This window comes from Artemia franciscana, chromosome 12 (assembly GCF_032884065.1).
Source record: "Artemia franciscana chromosome 12, ASM3288406v1, whole genome shotgun sequence".
Classification (NCBI taxonomy): domain Eukaryota; kingdom Metazoa; phylum Arthropoda; class Branchiopoda; order Anostraca; family Artemiidae; genus Artemia; species Artemia franciscana.
In genome coordinates, this window is record NC_088874.1 from 8211825 (window position 1) to 8233107 (window position 21283).

General features: G+C 36.6%; 1 protein-coding gene across 7 annotated transcripts in view; it reads left to right on the forward strand.

Moving 5' to 3' along the window:
* LOC136033630 (neurofibromin-like) overlaps positions 1–21283 on the forward strand; it is a 212509-nt gene that overhangs the window by 185005 nt on the left and 6221 nt on the right. For all 7 annotated transcript variants that reach the window (XM_065714435.1, XM_065714436.1, XM_065714431.1 and 4 more), the window contains 2 exons: positions 14805–15055; positions 20712–20898. In XM_065714435.1, the coding sequence (XP_065570507.1) occupies positions 14805–15055; positions 20712–20898 (438 nt within the window). The remainder of the gene's footprint in view (positions 1–14804; positions 15056–20711; positions 20899–21283) is intronic.

Consider the following 21283-nt stretch of genomic DNA (forward strand, 5'->3'; position numbering starts at 1 on the left):
ATTGGGCCTGGGATTCGTTTTCAGAGTCCGTGATTTGTTCAGAATTTGTTACAGCACTGTGGATTGATGCTCTGCTTGGCACTATTGGGCCTGGGATTCGTTTTCAGAGTCCGTGATTTGTTCAGAATTTGTTACAGCACTGTGGATTGATGCTCTGCTTGGCACTATTGGGCCTGGGATTCGTTTTCAGAGTCCATGATTTGTTCAGAATTTGTTACAGCACTGTGTTACAGCACTGTGGATTGATGCTCTGCTTGGCACTATTGGGCCTGGGATTCGTTTTCAGAGTCCATGATTTGTTCAGAATTTGTTACAGCACTGTGTTACAGCAGTGTGAATTGATGCTCTGTTTGGCACTATTGGGCCTGGGATTCGTTTTCAGAGTCCGTGATTTGTTCAGAATTTGTTACAGCACTGTGTTACAGCACTGTGGATTTATGCTCTGCTTGGCACTATTGGGCCTGGGATTCGTTTTCAGAGTCCGTGATTTGTTCAGAATTTGTTACAGAACTGTGGATTGATGCTCTGCTTGGCACTATTGGGCCTGGGATTCGTTTTCAGAGTCCATGATTTGTTCAGAATTTGTTACAGCGCTGTGTTACAGCACTGTGGATTGATGCTCTGCTTGGCACTATTGGGCCTGGGATTTGTTTTCAGAGTCCATGATTTGTTCAGAACTTGTGACAGCACTGTGTTACAGCACTGTGGATTGATGCTCTGCTTGGCACTATTGGGCCTGGGATTCGTTTTCAGAGTCCGTGATTTGTTCAGAATTTGTTACAGCAGTGTGTTACAGCCCTGTGGAATGATGCTCTGCTTGGCACTATTGGGCCTGGGATTCGTTGTCAGAGTCCGTGATTTGTTCAGAATTTGTTACAGCACTGTGGATTGATGCTCTGCTTGGCACTATTGGGCCTTGGATTCGTTTTCAGAGTCCGTGATTTGTTCAGAATTTGTTACAGCACTGTGTTACAGCACTGTGGATTGATGCTCTGCTTGGCACTATTGGGCCTGGGATTCGTTTTTTAGAGTCCATGATTTGTTCAGAATTTGTTACAGCACTGTGGATTGATGTTCTGCTTGGCACTATTGGGCCTGGGATTCGTTTTCAGAGTCCATGATTTGTTCAGAATTTGTTACAGCAATGTGGATTGATGCTCTGCTTGGCACTATTGGGCCTGGGATTCGTTTAGAGTCCATGATTTGTTCAGAATTTGTTACAGCACCGTGGATTGATGTTCTGCTTGGCACTATTGGGCCTGGGATTCGTTTTCAGAGTCCATTATTTGTTCAGAATTTGTTACAGCAATGTGGATTGATGCTCTGCTTGGCACTTTTGGGCCTGGGATTCGTTTTCAGAGTCCTTGATTTGTTCAGAATTTGTTACAGCACTGTGGATTGATGCTCTGCTTGGCACTATTGGGCCTGGGATTCGTTTTCACAGTCCATGATTTGTTCAGAATTTTTTACAGCACTGTATTACAGCACTGTGGATTGATGCTCTGCTTGGCACTATTGGGCCTGGGATTCGTTTTCACCGCAAGGTTTGGCGATGGGCTTGATGTCTTTCCCTTAAAAAAAGACCCTGGCAACTCAAACGTCGATTCAACCCCCTATGTGTCATCATGTCCCCGGAGGACCTCTATCATTTGTTCTTTGTGCTCAATTCGAGTTCTGTTGGTTTGAGAAAGGAGGGGCTCCTAAATTCAGGTTACAGAAACATTTAGTGGAGGGAGACGTCAGATCACCTTGTTGGGACATAAAGCACTTTTTATGGCCTGAAACTGATTTTCAGCGACAAAAAACCTAGATAAAAAATGAAATTATACTAAAAGTGGTTAAGCTGAATTGAGTCAGATTTATATTGCTAATTTAATTCCTTTAAATTGAGCTTAAAGTTGGGAGGTTTACAACTGTCATATTTTTCATTAGCCAATCACATATTTGATAGATGGCGTATCAAACCTGCGCCACAAAACACACTAAAAAAAAACTTAGAGGCTATAAACGAACAAAAAAATAAAAAATAAAATCACAACAATCGTATCAATAAGTAAGAGATATATACATTTTATGCTATTGAATATATCGATAATAGTAGTTTCAGATAAAATTAATGGCTTCCTCAAATCATTAATCATACTACACAGGTCCTGGAATAAAAAAAATAAAAGTATCAAACGGTTCGTGGTAATGGACTGTAGTAAGGAGCGACCCGGCTCAATAGTAACCGAAATTTTAAAAAAGGGAATTCTGATACCAATAGGTACATCAAAAGAATCGCATTTTAATGCTGATATATATATATATATATATATATATATATATATATATATATATATATATATATATATATATATATATATATATATATATATATATATATATATATATATATATATATATATATATATATAGGTTTCATCAAGTTTAGTCTTACCCATCAAAAGTTACGAGCCTGAAAAATTTTTCCATATTTTGGAGAATGGGGGGAAACACCCTTTAAAAGCGATAGAGTCTTAACGAAAATCACACTATCAGATTCAGCATATTAGAAAACCCTACAGTAGAAGTTTCAAGCTCCAATCTACAAAAATGTGGAATTTTGCATTTTTTGCCACAAGACAGATCAAGGATGCGTGTTTATTTGTTTTTTTTCTGTTTTTGTTTTTTGTTTTTTTGTTGTTTTTTTTTAGATTGGCCCAGTGGTCCTAGAATGTCGCGAGAGGGCTCACTGTGACGGAAATTAAAGTTCTAGTGCCCTTCTTAAGTGACCGAAAAATTGGAGTGTACCTAGGCCCCCTCACACGCTTATTTTTCCAAAAAGTCACCGGATCAAAATTCTGGCCGTTTTATTCAGTATAGTCGAATAACCTAATAACCATGTCTTTGAGAACGACTTACTCCCTCATAGTCCCCGTGGGAGGGGCTGCAAGTTACAAACTTGTTTGTGTATAGTAAGTGTTATTGGGAAGTGTACAGACGCTTTCAGGGGATTTTTTGGTTGGGGGAGGGGGTTATATTGGGAGAACTTTCTATGGAGGAATTTGTCATGGGGGAAGAGAATTTTCATGTAGGGGGCGTAGCATTTTCTAGCATTAAAAAAAATGAAAAAATAAATATGAAAAAGTTTTTTTTTTAAACTGAATGTTAGGAGCAGCATTAAAATTTAAAACGAACAGAAATTATTACGCATGTGAGGGGTGTAATAATTATTACGCTCCTCCTAATATCTCGCTCTTTACGCTAAAGTATTTTTAGTAATTTCAACTATTTATTCTACGGCCTTTGTGATTCAGGGGTCATTCTTAAGGAATTGGGACAAAATTTAAGCTTTAGTGTAAAGAGTGAGGCATTGACAAGGGGGCGAACCCCCTCATATGCGTAGTAAAAACATACGAATATAGAAGTTCGTTACTTAAGTTAATTCGTAAGTTATGTATATTTTTACGAATAAAAACGTTCGTAAAAAATTAAAAGTTCTGGTTGCCTTTTTAAGTAACCAAAAAATTGGAGGGTGTCTAGGCCTCTGGTCCTTTTTTCTCAAAATTGTCCAATCAAAACTATGAGAAAGCCATTTAGCCAAAAAAAATAAATTGATATGCAAATTTACAAATATGCAATAGCAAAAATCAAAACATGCATTGATTCAAAAACGTTCAGAAATTTAAAAAAAAGCAAGTTTTTTTTTAACTGAAAGTAAGGAGCGACATTAAAACTTAAAACGTACAGAAATTACTCCGTATATGAAAGGGGCTGTTTCCTCCTCAACACCCCGCTCTTCACGCTAAAGTTTTTTACTTTTTAAAAAAGTGGAGTTGAGAGAAAGAGTAGCGTAAAGAGCGGGGTGTTGAGGAGGGAACAACCCCTTTTATATACGGAGTAATTTCTGTTCGTTTTAAGTTTTAATGTCGCTCCTTACTTTCAGTTAAAAAAAAAAACTTTTTTTTTTTTAATAACGCTTAAGGTCCATTGCATTAATGTACCCATGAGACCAATATCAAGTAAAATCATTTTCAAAATAACAAAGGATTTAAATCCCAAACTGACGCAAGGACTTGTTAGAACAGGCAAGTAAGAAAAAAGAATAATTATTCGAATCCATAAATTTCATTGAAGTTAATTGGAACGAAAGTAAATCCTTAGACAGATACGCACAAAAAAAACAAAAAAAAAATAAAATGCACTTAATATAGGAATAGCGAGATACTAAACATACCTAAAAAAATCACTTAGAAAAAACTTGCACATTTTTAGGCACAGTCGGCTAGAATACGAATTTTTCTAGTGACAATTTCACCGTTAGGCTTTACCAGAATTTGCCCACGATCAGTCGACACATTTCTATGGCCAAATTTGTCCTTTGCGGCATTTCGGATCTCACGTCACCTTTTTGTCAATGCTTCCGATAGGAATATTCCACATGAAGCTAACCTGGCTTTTGCTTTGAAGACTTTCTTCGCTGTATCACTATTCACAAATTTCTATTATCACTATTTTTTCTATTATCACTATTTTATCACAAATTTCTGTATCACTATTCACAAATTTCTTTATCACTATTCACAAATTTCTATTATCACTATTTTTTCTATTATCACTATTTTATCACAAATTTCTGTATCACTATTCACAAATTTCTTTATCACTATTCACAAATTTCTATTATCACTATTTTATCACAAATTTCTGTATCACTATTCACAAATTCACTATTCACAAAACAGGAGGGACTTTGTCGTTTAGAGAGGCATCGGTTAAAGCAGGAGATATTTTGAATCTGTAGATTTTGCTAATTTGAGCAACATTTATTTCACTCATGTTCATTTTGGTTACGAAAACTTACAGGACCGTTGATTGGGGGTCCTGCTCAACACCAGCGGGGGGGGGGGGGGGGTCTTGAGTAATAGCCCCCCCCCCCCCCAGAGGGGAGCTACTCAACACCATGTAAAATTAGCGAGTCAAGCAGCACTTGTTCAAATGCATCTATCTTTATCTCAATTTTCGGGTTTTTTCTTCTTGATTTACATTTTGGTTGCGATGAGTTTTCAGCTGTTATTTGATTTTTTTTTTCAAATTTTGGTTGGTAATCAAGCGTAATCGCGTCATATATTTGACAAATAATGTTGTGGGATGACTGACGAAATGAATCAACATCCAACAAGTTTCCTTAACCTTCTTAGTTATATTTTGCATTAACTCTCACTTAGTTTTTTCCAGGTCAAGTTCGGTAGAATTGACTTTATGAATCAATGAAGTACATTCTTCTATGTTAGCTTCCTTAGTTGTTAATGTATTATGTGTCTTGGAAAGGGATTTATAAATATTGGGGGAATTTTGTAATTTCTCAAATGCAGCCTTTACACCTGCAGTATGTTTTGTTGAAGTTGCAGCTAACGCTTGGATTATATTCTGGCAAGTTGGCTTCAATAAGTCTGTATTTCATGTGTCCCGTAGCAAAATACCAAATATGATAGCCTTCCTTTGTTATACGTGGACCATTTTAGTATCTTTACTGGCCAATGAGGATAATTTTTGAAGTTAGCTAACGCGATATCAGTCAGTGTTACTTTCTTTGAAATACACGGTGTATAAAAGCTAATGTTGTATTGCTTTGTTCCAAAACATAAAACACAACACAACTTGTGCTGCTATTTCTAAAATCACATAAGATCACTATTTCTAAAATCACTATTTCTAAAATCACATGTTAATATTTCTAAAATCACAAAGCAACGCTACGTTAGACATAGACATAGACATAGACATTTTTTATTTTCATCAAAAACGTATAAATTAAACAAAGAATTTACCATTAACGGCCACTCTTAAGACAGAAGAGTCCTGACTGTGGCCGCAATTCTAACCACCATGATCTGCTAAATCATTTCCTCAAATGATTTTGAAGAAAAAAAAAATCCTTGGGGGGGGGGGGGTAAAAAAAACTAAATAATTAATATTAAATACTAAATAAATAAATACTCTTTCCTCTTATTACACTTCTCTCCTTTTTAAAAAATGGAATTTAACCATTCTCTTGAATGATGCCAGACTTACTGCCGCTCTGACCAATTCTGGAAGGTCATTCCAGACGCTGACACCTATGTTCCTGAGAACAAATCCTGCTCTCGTTGTATTTCTTCTCTCGTGAGTCAAATCCTCCGAATTTCGGGTAAAATAAGGGTGATAAAACGAATTAGTTTTAAAAAAATCATGAAAGTACTCAGGGCTTACCTTATTTACACTTTGAAAAACAAAAATCGCTAGCTGGTAATCGCGTATCTCGCCTATGTTCAAAATATCGTTCTTTCTTAAACACTCTGCAGTATTCTGACAGTTTTGAAATTCTCCTATCAGACGCAGTGCTTTGTTTTGTAATATTTGAGTTCTTTTATAATTCATCACGAAATTGCTTGCCCAAACAGAACAACCGTACGTGATGTAGGGGTGCACAATAGCACTGTATAACAATTTGACAACTGCTACCGGGAATACTTTTTTCAGCCTCCTCATCACTCCCAATCCTCTAGCTGTTTTTGCTGACACTATTTCACCATGCTTCTTCCAAGACAAATTACAATCAATATAAAATCCGAGATATTTACAAAAAAAAACCTTTGTTATGCCAACACCGTTATAAAGCACATTTTCAAGAAGTTCAGGTACACCAGTTCTACTAAACACCATAAAATTTGTTTTTCTTGGATTTACTGAAAGTGAGCTTAGAGCTGTAAAAACATGAAGCCGACTAAGGACGTGGTTCGCTTTTTGCACAACCTCTTTTGAAGTCCGGGCAAACATTGTGATAGCTGTATCATCGGCGAAAGAGGTTAAAACTGAATCATTTAGATAAAATCGAAGAGTATCCACATATACCAAGAAGAGTAACGGGCCAAGGACTGATCCTTGGGGAACACCACAATTTATAGGCATAGCTGCACTAGATATATCACTCATCACCACCTTCATTGATCTTCCACACAGATAAGACCGAAACCAACTTAATGCTGTATCTTTAATTCCAAGGTTCCGCAGTCTTTTCAGTAGAACTTCAAAATCCACAGTGTCAAACGCCTTCTTCAAATCAATAAAAATAGTTAGAGGGATCAAATTATTTTCTAACGCACTATTTACACAATCTAAAAGGTGATGAACGGCATGCACTGTAGAATGACCTTTTCTAAAACCAAACTGCGAATCTGACAAAAACCCAAGCGAATTCATGTACTCGTATATTTTCTTATACACTACTTTTTCATAAATTTTTGAGAAGAGCGGTAGAATGGATATTGGTCTCCAGTTCGAAATATCTCTTTTATCGCCTCCTTTATGGAGGGGTATAACTTTTGCCCGCTTTAGTTCGTCAGGAAACACACCTTTTTGAATAGATAAATTGACTAGATATAATATCACAGGTAAGAGATACGCAGCAACTGCTTTAAATGCTTTAATGTTTAGGCCATCAACACCAGCTGCATTAGATTTGATCGATTTCACTGCTTGGGTAATGTCATCCATAGTACATTCGGTAAAGTAAAATGAGTGATGAAGACCACGGTTATCGTCAAACTCCTCAGTATCTAGCTGTCCGCTTTGATCTTTTGCCTCTTGGTTTATTTGCGATCCTATTTTGGTAAAATACTTACAAAACTCTTCACTAACTTCTTGCCTCCCACTCACAATTCTTTCACCTATGGCTAACCGTTCAGTTGATGCTGAATCCTTACCATTGCCGAGAACGCTTTTAATAGTCAGCCAGGTCCCTCTAATGTTTCCTTTCTGCGATTTTAATTTCTCTCCGAAATACTCCCTCATTGCAGCTCGTCGTTCAGAATTCACCCTATTTCTTACCTTTCGGTACTCTTCCCAACTGTCATCACTCTCACAATTGAGATAATCTGAGAATAATTGGTCTCTCTTCTTCATCATTTCCAGTATCTCTTCCGTAATCCATGGCTTCCGCAGTTGGTTCTTTTTCTTAGTTGCAGTTTTTAATGGGCAACACTGATCATAGATGGGAGACAAAATACTCATAAATTTATCAAAAGCAGTCGAGGGTCTTCTTTCTCCGCCATGACTTCTTGCCATGATACTGTGCTGATTTCTTCTTTAAATTTCCTGAGATTTTCAGCTTTCATCATTCTGAATTGAAACTTAGTAGTGGTTTTATGTTTACAGCCAAATCTTTTAATGGTGCAAAATAATGGTAGATGGTCCGACCCAGGGTGTAAGACAACGTCAGCACAGCACTCCACAATTGCATCCGAAGAAAGGAAGATATTGTCAATCAGAGTTGCCGAATGATCTGTTATCCTAGTTGGGATTGAAACTGCGGGATAAAGGTTATGTGAAAGCATAAGGTTAAAAAAATCAAGGTTTACTCCTTCTAGATTTAAAAGATCAAAGTTAAAATCGCCTAAAAAAATACATTGGAGTTTAGTACTTGACATTCTTTGAAGAAATCCATCGAATTCTCCAAAAAAATCATCTGGGTTTGCGCTGGGCGGCCGGTAAACCAAAGAAATGATGAACTTTCTATTTTTCTCTAACTCTATTTCTATTGATAAAGTTTCGAGCTTACCTTCATTCCAGAGAGTTAAATCATCTCGAATTACGTAATCCCAAGAATTTGCTAGCAGAAAAGTCAAACCTCCTCCTCTCATTGAACTCCTTGATTTTGATACAAGTTTATAGCCTGGAAAAAAATGTGACGAGAGGAAAGTGTCATCGGTTACGAACGACTCGCAAATCCCTAATATTTCTACCTTATTTTTATAAAGATCTAGCAGACGGGCGACCTCATGGTGGTTAGAATTCAGATGACAATTCCACTGAGCCACAGTCAAAGACTCAGATTGTCCAGGCATTTCAATATCACTTAACCGAATATATTTGCTACTCCGCAGCGGCTTAAATGGATGACCCACAAAATCCTTCGCTACCGATAACGACAAAACATCTTCAATACGAAACGGCGAACTTTGCAACAAGTCCAAACGGGACTGCTGCATATCATTATTTACTTGAACAGCCATTCATAATATAGTACAGACCGCATTTGACGGTAAGGAAATATACAGAAGAGGGATAACGAAAAAACAAAAAAATATTCTAAACTCCAACAAGAAAAAGAAAAAAAATGAACGGAAATGAAAACGATTATCACTATCACTGATATTACAAAAGATCATCGATACCCCAAATACGCTGAATGGGACTAACACTAGACTGTCGCACAAAAACTCTCCCCTGATCAGACCATACACATCGGTTTCCAAATTTATCTCTGGCAGCATTCAGTAACTCACGCTTTTTCTTTGTGAGATTTTCAGATACAAAAATTCCACTATTTGCAAGATTCTTCTTTGCTTTGAAAACGGCGCTAGCAATGTCCTTAGAACGAAATTTCACGAGCACGGGAGCCACCTTGTCCGGTCTTTGTGAGTTACTAGAACCCAGACGGAACCGATGAACACTCACAACATCGGAATTTGCGATACTAGACAGGCCCATTTGGTCACGTATGATATGATTAATTGCTGGATTTAGATTTTGCGATGGGTTCTGTTTCACACCGTTAAATAAGAGAGAATCTAGCTTAGCTTCCTGCTCATAATCGTCAACTTTCGCCTCTAGTTGAGTTACCCTGTTCTCAAGGATTTCAATAGCATGCAAGTAACTTTTGAGCTGTTTTTCAATGATGTTAAACTTTGGGCTAAATTCTATAATGATCGCATCGTGTATTTCTGAAACCATGGTCTCTGTCGGAAACTTGGCAGTACTAGCCGCTGGAGTTGACCCGGTCGATTTCAGTTTTTCGGCTATTTTCTTTTCAATTGTCTCTGATAAATTTTTCTTTGTAGCGAGCAAATCCTGCTCGGTAGCATTAACAAGATTTCACAATTCTGCTGCACAATCAGCAGCAGTATTTGAACCCTTCAGATACTGTTTATAAACATCCGGATAATCACGTAATTCATCAAATGCAATATCTACTCCTCTTGTTTTCTTGGCTGAAGCTTGCGTTACATTATCTTTATAACTGACAAGCTGCTCAGAAGTAACTAATTGACGATCATGTTTTTTTCCATAGCAGAAAACGTGATACTTTTTAGGCCCTTTCGAAGTGGGGACAGACTCCAGAATCCGAACTGGCCATAATGGGTAGCCTGCGAACCTAGCTAGAAAGAGATCCCCTGGTTTGGTGTTGACAGGTACATTTTGACTCATTTTCAAACTGGGATAAGGGAAGCAATCGTAAGGGAAGTGTTGGAGGCTGTCTACCTTGTCCCCGCAATTTAAGGGGCAAGCCCGGCGGGTACCACGGCTCTTGCAAACAACTCACTCACCCCTCTTCTGCTTACTTTTCTCCTCCCACCCAATTAATTGTCAATTGCCACTAAATATCGGAAAGTCTATAAATATCGGATAGCCTTAATTATATATATTATACAGGTCACTGATCATGAAAATATCAATAAGAAAATCCATAGTTCCCAAGGGAATTTTCACTCAAGAAGAAAAAATTGCCTATGTACATAAAACCCTTTAATTCTTTTTTTCGTATTTGATTGTAATGAAAATTTGTTCTCTTTTATCTTCGAGTGATTAAAAATGTGATCACTTAGTCTTTAGTTCTGACTCCCAGGTAACCCGCTGGAGTAAGATTCATTTTCTATAAAATGTGTTGATTTTGTCTGGTGGCTTGGAATCAATATTTGCAGAACACTTTCTTCAGTTCGATAGCAAATTACAGAGGCATTGACATCCGTGATTAGAGAGCCACTGTTTAAGTAAGAAGTCATGTGTCTTCTATGAATCTTTATTATTTTTTCCCGGCTGCTTCGCATGAAAGAGGTCATTATAGAAACTTGGAAGGGGGCTCATCTTCAATTAGAAATTGAAATTTATAGTGGTCTTTTAAGACTTGAAAGTAATTGGAGGACTACGAGCCTCCCTCTCCTTGCTAACCGCGTCCCTATATCCCCTAAGAGATCTAACCAAAATTTTGGGATAGCTCCAACAAATACCCTCCTGGGAGAATGAGATGGACCAACAAATCCCTGGGGTAAGGGTTATAAATCCTGCAAACTGCCAATTGTTTATCGATACATTTTGCAATGGAAAAGGGGGGCATATATGATCTTGTGTGTTCAGGGGCCCGAAACTAGATCATTCTTTATGTTTAAGGGGTCACACATTACATTGTGTTTGTGGGGAGGGGGCCAAAAAACTTTTCCCTGGGGGGTTTTAAGACTCAGTTCTACGGCTGTGCTAATAATACTGTCATTATCAAAAGCAATAAGTGCGCCGGGAAAATACAAGCTCCTGTCACAGTTAGCGCTAGCTCCTGGTTAACAAAGACGGCATGAAATGGTTGGTTTTGATTTTTTTTTTTTTTTTTGCCGTATTAATATGGTCATTAGCACAAACTAGCAAGAATATTGATCCAATGACAGATATTTACGGAATGCCAAACTCTATTTCGGAAGGATTACAAAAGAGTAGATGAACTGAGATAACTCCATCAGAGGAATATGGAAGAAATCAGGAATAAATATTACCTTTTATACCAATATGGGACTATTTCCGAAGAAGGGTCTTGTGTGTTAAGGAGTCGAATGCTTTTCATACATCGAGAAACAGAGCAGCCGGTATCAGACCAGAGTCAAGAGCTGAACGTAAATAATTTACATGAGCTTCATATGTATGCTCAGTTGAGTGCTTTGCCCTAAAACCAAACTGAAACTCGTGAAAAAATGTTTAGAATTTAGATACTCAAGAAGTTGAGAAAGCCTAGCCTTTTCGAAAATTTTACTAAACACTGACGAAACAGATGTGGGACGATAATTTGCTGGATCGTTCCATGGTTCATCTTCAAGAAGGATAATAACACGAGCAAAGCGCTTGAGAATACACTATTTTCAAAAGAAAGATTGTCAAGTCTCGGCAGGGCCGAAACGATGCCAGGAAGAATGAACTTAACTACCTTAGGAGGAATACTGTCTTGATCAGAAGATTAAAAACCCGTCAAACCACTGACAATTGTGGTAATTAACTTCAAGGATAGGTTCTAAAGCCGTTGATTTGAGACAAGCGGGTTCAAGGTAAGACCTAAAATCATTTAGAGAAGAAGGACTTATAGAAGAGGCTGTAGTTTTGTCAATTTTAATACAATAGGAAGTAACTGCATTATGAACTTTTAGCTCACAGTCCACGATTTCGCCTCCAATCAAAATATGTGAAGGGACGCAAGGGGCGGGGGGAGAAGATGACCAGATAACAGAATTGATTAGTTGCCAAGTTATCCTAATGTGTTTACCACACTCAGAGAATATTCCATATTAAAGACATGATTTAGATTTTAGTGAAAGCGAATTATAAACCCATCTATAATCTTTGAGAAGTTGAAGTCGAGATTCACGTGAATAGAGGACCTATAAGCCTTCCAAAACTTGTTTTTCTTCCTTCAGGCTTTAAGAGGTCTAGGAATCATCCAGGGATTTAATGCGGCTTTTCTTTTTTATGTCGGATTTGACTGGGATGCATCACACGTATTCAAGACAACTTGTTTTAATCACAAAACGAATTAAATATAGAATCTAAATCAGATCAGTTGGCCTCGCCAACCACAACTTGAGAAAGGCCAGTGTTTGATCATAAAATTTCAAAGACGATAAACCAACTCTTTGGCTCTTCTTAGGCAAGTAATCAGAAAACTCATATCTGGGAAAAATAAGAAAATGGTGTGAGATATCACTCATCAGCATAGAATTCTACACCGAAAACAACGACGAAAAAACATTAAGCAAAGAAGCAGTTTTGTATGTTACACGAGTTGGAATACATGCAAAAGCTTATAATCCATGAGCGAGCGTAGCTAAAAGATAATCCAAAGACGATGATGACCCAACTGGTCACAAAGATGACATTGGATTTTTGCCAAACCTTATAGAAAATATGGAGGAAAGGGGTAACAGAGCCACTAGGAGATCGGCATATATTACCTACAACTAGAGTTTTAGCCTGGGTTTTAATCTGAATAAACTTAGATCCAAAAACCCTTTCTTATATCTTGACAGGTCACGTTTTACAGAGTACGTAAGATATTTCGAAACATAGAGAGTAAGGCCACCCGTAGCCATCCTAGTTTGATACAATTATTCCATATTATAACCAGAGAGATGCAAAAGAGATTCAGTTTTCAAATTAAGGAAAGCCTTACAAAGACCACAAATTTTAACAAAAGCCACTAGGTATATCTCAATTCACTCCCAATAAGAAGTCTGAGGTAATCGATGCTTAGACGTAATCCGGGGAGGACTGATCACATGATTTATCAGTTGCAATAATCTCACTCTTCTCAGCATTAAATTTCAGTCACATCTTCCTATACTTTTGTACAAACTTTACGTTCCTATACTTTATGTTCTTCAGTACCAGCGACAGTACTGCTTACATCCAATGTATTGTCAGTACAATTCAGAAGTGACAGGTAAATAAATGTTATGCCTCGGTAAATAAGTGTCGTGCAAAATGTCTTCATAGCCTCGAGTACACTGTTCTGATGTAGTGGAGATGGAGACACTCTACCTTGCCTGACATATTTTCAAACACATTATCAAACAGTTCGTGGCCAAACGTCACCTTCTGTCCCATAATGCTGTAAAAGAGTAGTATGAGGCTGAAGGGTAGTCATTACGATTTTTTTTTTCGTGTACCCCAACAAAGGAGATGCCAAGCTCTTGAATTTTTTATACCTCTGGAGTGATTTTTATAATATATACTGATGTATATATTATAAATTGATCAGCTGTTCAATGAATACTGATTAGCGTTAAAAGAAAATCGGACATTTCTAAATTTGTTTTCTTTACTCTTGACATCACTACTAAGAAAACAGTAAAAAGAAGTCTCCAATTTTTTGCAGTGAGGTAACTATCAAAGTTCGGGAAAAAATTGTGATTGAAGAAAATTGTGTGCTACTCTAGAGAAAATTAGATCAGGAAGTCAGTCACAATCATAAACGTAAATGGCTGGTATAAGCGGATTTTTGTTAGTCATCAGAAAATCTCCTTAAAATGATTTGTAAACTTTTTGTTGGCATTCAAAGAAAATATTTAGATGTTGGGGACAGAGAATCGTGGCACATTATAAGCGCTTTTAAATTAAGTATTGCATCAAATTGAAGCTGCCGCCTCCTTGGCTGCCACAGGCTGTAACAGGGTTGTCCCTCTGTAAGCAGAAATATGGCTCGAAGAAGTGAAAACTTCGCGGTTACAAGCAAAAGCTTTCAATTAAGAAGCTAGTGTACTTTCCAAAATGTATTGTCATCTGATTTTTCTATGGTGCTGAAGAAGAGAGATGGTTCTTCCTTCGAAATATCCGTTTTGTTTCATCCAGTATTTTCGTTGGCCGTTCTCATAAAACCCCGTTCTCACTTTTCTTCTCTTTTGCTTTTTATGCTTTTGGTTTACGGTAGCTAACTAGTATGCTTATGTCTGCATTCTGCTCTTAATCTAATATTGAATAAGCAATTCAATCTAATAAGCCCCGAACAATTAATTAATTTATCCTCCCTAGCCCTATACATTTGGCAAAAAGTAAGGACCTGACTTAGACTTCGCCCTTCCTAGATACTTTGTTTTTTCATCAAACGCTAAAAAAATTCTCCTTGCTGATTCCCCTTGCCGTCATTATAATATCATATCTTCTATCATTGGGTTAGACGGAAGCTACTATGTAATAAAAATTATTTTTGTGGAAGTTTCACGTAATAAGTAATTTTTTTTATTTTTTTTTAGGGTGACATATCGCCAACAGGCCATCCAAGTGACCATATCCCGGATAAAGATCGATCAACTCGTGTATCCGTCAGTAATGAAAATAATGTGCTCCTGGATCCTGAAGTTCTAACTGACTGCCCTACTCAAGCTCTTGTTTTGACAGTTTTGGCAACGCTGGTCAAGTACACAACTGATGATAATGAAATGAGAGTTCTCTATGATTATTTGGCAGAAGGCTCTGTTATATTCCCAAAAGTGTTTCCAATTATGTAAGAACATTGTTTTAATTATTCTTCTTCTTGTTTGGATTAGTGTGGGGGTGCTTTGGTGTCACCACGGGAATCAAATCCTGAGCCCTTCAGTGCGTCACTGGATTTGAGTTCGAGCTTTGGGTCCCGTATTACCAAGCTGAGATCATCCCACTGCGCCGCTACGGAACTTTTTTATTTCTTAATCAAAGCTTAGAATAATGCATCCCTCCTTAAAATAAAATTTTACCCACGTATAATAAAAATAAAATAATCTGAAAGATTCAAAGTGAAACCTACCAGCCTTAGCGAAACCTCAAAAAAATAATCTAAAAAAGAAGATGTGCAAGATTCAAAGTGAAATCTCAAAAAATAATTGTACGGCCAAAGCGCTCAAATACAAATATTAAAAAGTTTTGAGATATAACGAAAATTTCTTCTTTTTTAAGTAAAGCAGGCTCCCTGCCAGTAGATACTCGGCTTTGGAATACAAGCTTCTTCAAAGGTTCCTTAGAAAATTCTTGCATGATAAAAACTATATATAAACTGTACTTACGAGCTTTTCCTTAGTTTCCCTGTTCATAAAACGTGTCCTCTACATCTGTTTAAACTGTGATGTAGCTCCCAACTCTGATGCAGCCTCTAAGCCTATTGAAATAGCCCTAACAGGAGCCCTTCGCTCTTTTCTCAAAAAAAAAGTCTCTTTTTTCAATCAATATAACACGTTGATTCAGTGAGAAGTTATCCTGTGTCAATGGTGGTTTCCGTTGATTCTTTGAGGAGGCTTCCGTGAAAATATTGGTTTTTCTGTTTTGTTTTTGGTTCATGCCTTTTTTAGTTAACTGTGCTAGAGTTTTATCGTTCGGAAAGAATTTCTTGGGTCGCATAGCCTTTCCATTTGTAGTTAAAATGAAACAAAAATATATAATAACTTGTAAAACTTTTGATTAAAATAGTGGAAAGTATATAGAAAAAAGTACGCACTAAAATAATAAAAGCTCGTATTGTAATAATGTAAATAATTTCACTGTCTTAATTAAAAGTTTTACCGTTATTATAAATGTCCATGTCATTTGAGTTTGATCATTTGAAATTATTTTAGCCTCTTTGTGCTCAACAAAAGGGCTAAAAAAATGTCTCCCCCGAATTGAAGTGAAGCCGAAACACAATTGAATGAATCGAAAATTCAGACGAAATTAATACTAATGATAGTAATCACTCCCTGGAGTACCAAGCCGCCCGAGGACAATACAGCTGCGCGCGCTCCTCCTCCATCCCAAACTGTTCAAATCTTCTCTTTTTACACCCGTTCAAGAACTCCCAATTTATGGCATATGGCCTATCTTATGGTGTATGATATATTATGGCTTATCTTTCATCAAACAGTTCGTGGTAACGAGGTGTAAGTAAGGAGCGACTCGGCTCAAAAGTAACCGAAATTCTAAAAAACGGAATTTTAATATCAATAGATACTTCAAAAGAATCAGCTTATTATGCTGATTCCAATATATATATATATATATATATATATATATATATATATATATATATATATATATATATATATATATATATATATATATATATATATATATATATATATATATATATATATATATATATATATATATAAGATTCATCATGTTTAGTGTTACCCATCAAAAGTTTAGAATATTAGCCCATTTTTGAAATAGGGGGAAACACGCCCTACAATTTAATGACAACCACATAATCAAATTCAGTGTACCAGAGAACCCTACTGTAGAAGTTTCAAGCTCCTATGTGGAAAAATGTGGAATTTTGCTATTTTTGCCAGAAGACAGATCGCGGGATGCGTGTTTATTTGTTTTTTATTTTGTTTTGTTTTTGTTTTTTTCGGGAATGATTGTATCTAAATAATGGTCCTAGAAGATCGGGAGAGGGTGTATTCGAATGGAAATTAAAGATTCTAGTGCCATTTTTCAGTGACCAAAAAGATTGGAGGACAACTGGGCCCCCTCCCACGCCCATTTTTTTCCAAAATTATGTGATAAAAATTTTGAGATGGTCATTTTTTAAACTGCTAACAGCTTTAGCATAAACAGCAAGGTATTGAGGAGGGGGCAACTCTTTATACACGGAATAAATCTGCCAAAATTAATATGCAAATTTGCTTATTTTTTTCATGTACGGTCAGCCAAAGTCGAATCTGCATTAGTTGAAAAACGTTCAGAAATTAAATTGAAAAAAAAATTAACTGAAAGTAAGGAGTGACATTAAAGCTTAAAACGAACAAAAGTTATTCCGTATATGAAAGGGGCTGTCCCCTCCTCAACGTCTCGCTCGTTACGCTTAAGTTTTTATTGTAATAAAAAGTAGTTGTGATAAAGAGTCAAAGTTTAGAGTTCAGAGCGAGGCGTTGAGGAGAGGGCAGCCCCTTTCATATACGGAATAATTTCTGTTCGTTTTAAGTTTTAAAATCGCTCCTTATTTTCAGTAAAAAAAAATTTTTTTTATTTATTTAATTATCACTGGGATCAATAGAAGTTTTGAAACTCTGCTAACTTTCTTTTCTCAATAATAAGGCATCTGAAAAGGAAGCTTTTCTTCTTATAACTTGAGAGTAAATTTAAGCTTTTTGACAAATATGTTTAGATGCACAAGAAAGATAAATAAATGTTTCATTGCATGCTATTCTCGGAATAATGCTCATGTACATTATTTTTCTTAAGAAATAAATGAGTTTATTCATGAACAATAAATATGACAAAACCTGGAGCAAAACTTGTTTAGGTAAATATAGTTTTGAAACAAGGGTGCTTTGAAAGGCTAATGAAGATGTGTTAAATGTTTTTAAACGAATTGTCTAAGGAGATTTTAAGGTATTTGTCTGATCAAAGAGTAAGCTATGTGAAAAGTAAGGTTTGATCCTAATTTCTAGGCCTGTAATAAAAGCAAGGCAAATATGACTAAGTTATGTTTAATGGTTAAATGAGGCCATATTGCCAACGATTGTGTTTTCTGGCCATTCATCTGGTGCCAAATAAGGAGCAGGTCTTCCCCAAATGAGGTGGGATAAGGAAGGATTTAAAGGAAATTGTAACTACATGGGATGGGATAAAGAGCGAAGGTTTGAATAAATTAGGGTGGAGGAGAAATTTGCGCAGCTGTGTTGGCCTCAAGTGATTTGGCGCAGCACAGAGCTAGTGGTAGTTGTAGTATACCATGTTTGCAAATGTAGGCCTCAATGTTTACAAATGTATGCCTCAATGCTTACAAATGTTGGCCTCAAGTGGTTTGGCGCTGCACAGAGCTAGTGGTAGTTGTAGTATACCATGTTTACAAATGTAGGCCTCAATGTTTACAAATGTTGGCCTCAAGTGATTTGGCGCTGCACAGAGCTAGTGGTAGTTGTAGTATACCATGTTTACAAATGTAGGCCTCAATGTTTACAAATGTTGGCCTCAAGTGATTTGGCGCTGCACAGAAATAGTGGTAGTTGTAGTATACCATGTTTACAAATGCATGCCTCAATGCTTACAAATGTTGGCCTCAAGTGGTTTGGCGCTGCACAGAGCTAGTGGTAGTTCTACTACTACCACTATGTAGGGGACCACTACACAGTGGTCCCCTACAACGTGAAGTATGTCCAAAAAAAAGTTTAGAGTTTTAAATATTATTGTATGTATGTGTTTATTGTTAACCCGTCACAAAAAAAGAAAATTGCACAGAGGGAGCACTGGAAATAAAATGTAAATAAAAGAAAAGAAAAAAAACGACACTACTAAAATAACTTATATTACACACATATATTAAAAAGAAACAACATAAAAACGAATCTACATAAGTAAAGATTGCCATTCGTGTTCTATCGTAATCAGCTGTTTTTCATAATTGGTAATGGCTGATTGAACAGCGATGGATGCGTTAGTTATCCCATATTGCTGAATGATCCTACTATTTCTGGTTCAAATTGGGAGCTGTAGTTGGAATTTGGCATAACGGAAATAGGTAGAGCGAATTTCTATTTTATCCTTTTCTCGTAATAACTTCCAAAATGGTGCCGAATAAAGAACACGTGGTAAATAGACGACCTAGTTAGATGACGATTTAAATTTAGTTTAGCAGAAATGATACCAGCATAACTTGTTCGAATCTTCTTATTTATATGTTTCACTAGCAGCGGACGAGTAGATTTCAAGTTATCACCTATGGGTAAACCAAGGTAAGTAATGAATTGTGAAGGCATAACATTATGATTTCCCAGTCTTCTTGATGGGGTATGCAAAACATATTGATTGTAATAATACAAAAACAAATTGGCTGAGAGAGGTCTGCGTTGAGCATCTACAGGGAGCCTAAAATTTGTTTGTAAAATTCCTTTCTGTAAATGGAACAACTACCAGTTTTGTTTCTTACTTTATGAACATGTATTTAAAATTTCATTCTTTCATCATTAAAATTATCCTACTATTTGTCTTTCTAAGCAATAATATACGAATGCCTCTAAATAGAGACATGTGAATACACACTTCCATGAAACTAGCATCTTTATGCTGCCTTGTTGGCCTAGGATGAGCTAGAATGACAGTCTTTTTCTTTTTAATTAAGATAATGCTACTTCTCCCAAATTTTCAGCTTTTTAATGCTTGGCTAGTTCTCACTTTCGGCCCTTCCAGGTTTTGGTGCGTACGATTTATGGTTTCTGGGCGATTAATTGCACCATTGTCATTCCCCAACCCGACTGCTGTATTCTTACGTGTAGAAAATTTTATTGTTTCAAAAATGACAGAAACCAAACAGTATGAATTATCGTAAATTAAACGTAGAGTCTGATGCATCTCGTAGTTGTCGTAGTCTTTTGTGTTGATTTTGTTTTTGTGTTTGTGTCTTTTTTGCTATGATTTCCCTCTTCAGAAATCTGTAAAAATCAGTACAGAATGGCATAGAATCCTGTTGGACTGACATTTAGAATGAGGCTGTACTAATAGTAGGCTAGGGCACGCTGTACGGATGAAGGATGACAGATTGTCGAAGATTGTCCTTCTCGGCCAACCGTCTAGGGCTAAACAGAAAGCAGGTCGTCCTCGTCTTGGGAAGGAGGACGTCATAAAGAAGGATTTAAAGGAAATGGGAACTTCTTGGGAGGGTGTAAAAAGGGAGGCTTTGAATAGAGTGGGATGGAGGAGTAGCGTGCGTAGCTGTGTTGGCCTCAGGGGATTTGGTGCTGCGGTGAGTTGTTAGTAGTAATAGTAGTTGTACTAATTACTGATAAAAATTGGGGATGTAGAACTAAAGAGGGATATTTTTACCTAACATCAGGACAAAAAAAAACGTATGTCGACAGGGGTTACTCCAGCCCTGCACCCCACCCTGAAGTATGTGCTTACGTTTACATTACTTTGTCGATGCATGTTGTATTTAATGCTTTGAAGTAAACGTAATACAAGCTGTTGGAGTATATTGTTTTTTTTTGTATTTTTGTATTCATTTTAATTTTTTGAAGATTGTCTTATTTATTTCAAGAAAGGATTACGAAACAACATATTTTTTTGTTGATTGTAGACAATGGGGGTATGAAAAAACTTTCTTCCAATTTTCAATGACAAGCAAATCTAGTTTTATTTTTATATTTTATACGTGATATTATGTTATCATTTATATATAATTGTTTACTTATATTTTTATTATGTTACAGTCATAGTCTTTTGGATGGGCGAATAAACAATGTTCTGTCGCTTTGCCATGACCCAGCAATACTCTCCTCGGTGCATAGCATAATTAGAAATATGGTAGCTTGCGAAGACGCAAATCAACAGCAGCTGCATTATCTACAAAGCTGTGGTTTTGGCGGTCTTTGGCGGTTTGCTGGCCCATTTACAAAAGTAGGCTTTTTTTTACTTATTTTCATAGTTCTTTTTTCTTGGCTTTCACAATGTTCATAAATTAATTTTAGACTTCACTGAAACCGGCTCCAGTAGATACTACAGTCTCAAAACAGTACAAAACAGAACAAAACAATGCTTCTAGACATAATAGAAATTATGTTTGTCTGCTAATTCTACCTGTCTGTTTTATTTTGGCTCATACAAATATTCAAAACTATGCTTTTGTTGCTATATAATTCGCGTGTGTGTATAACTGTTACAAAGGTAACACCTCCAAAACTAAAGAAACTAGAGACATGATATGTGATGAAGTAAAAAGAAAATACATTTGTGAAATTAAAGGGACAAGGTCAACGAGCCTAGATGGGCTTTCTTTGCAGCT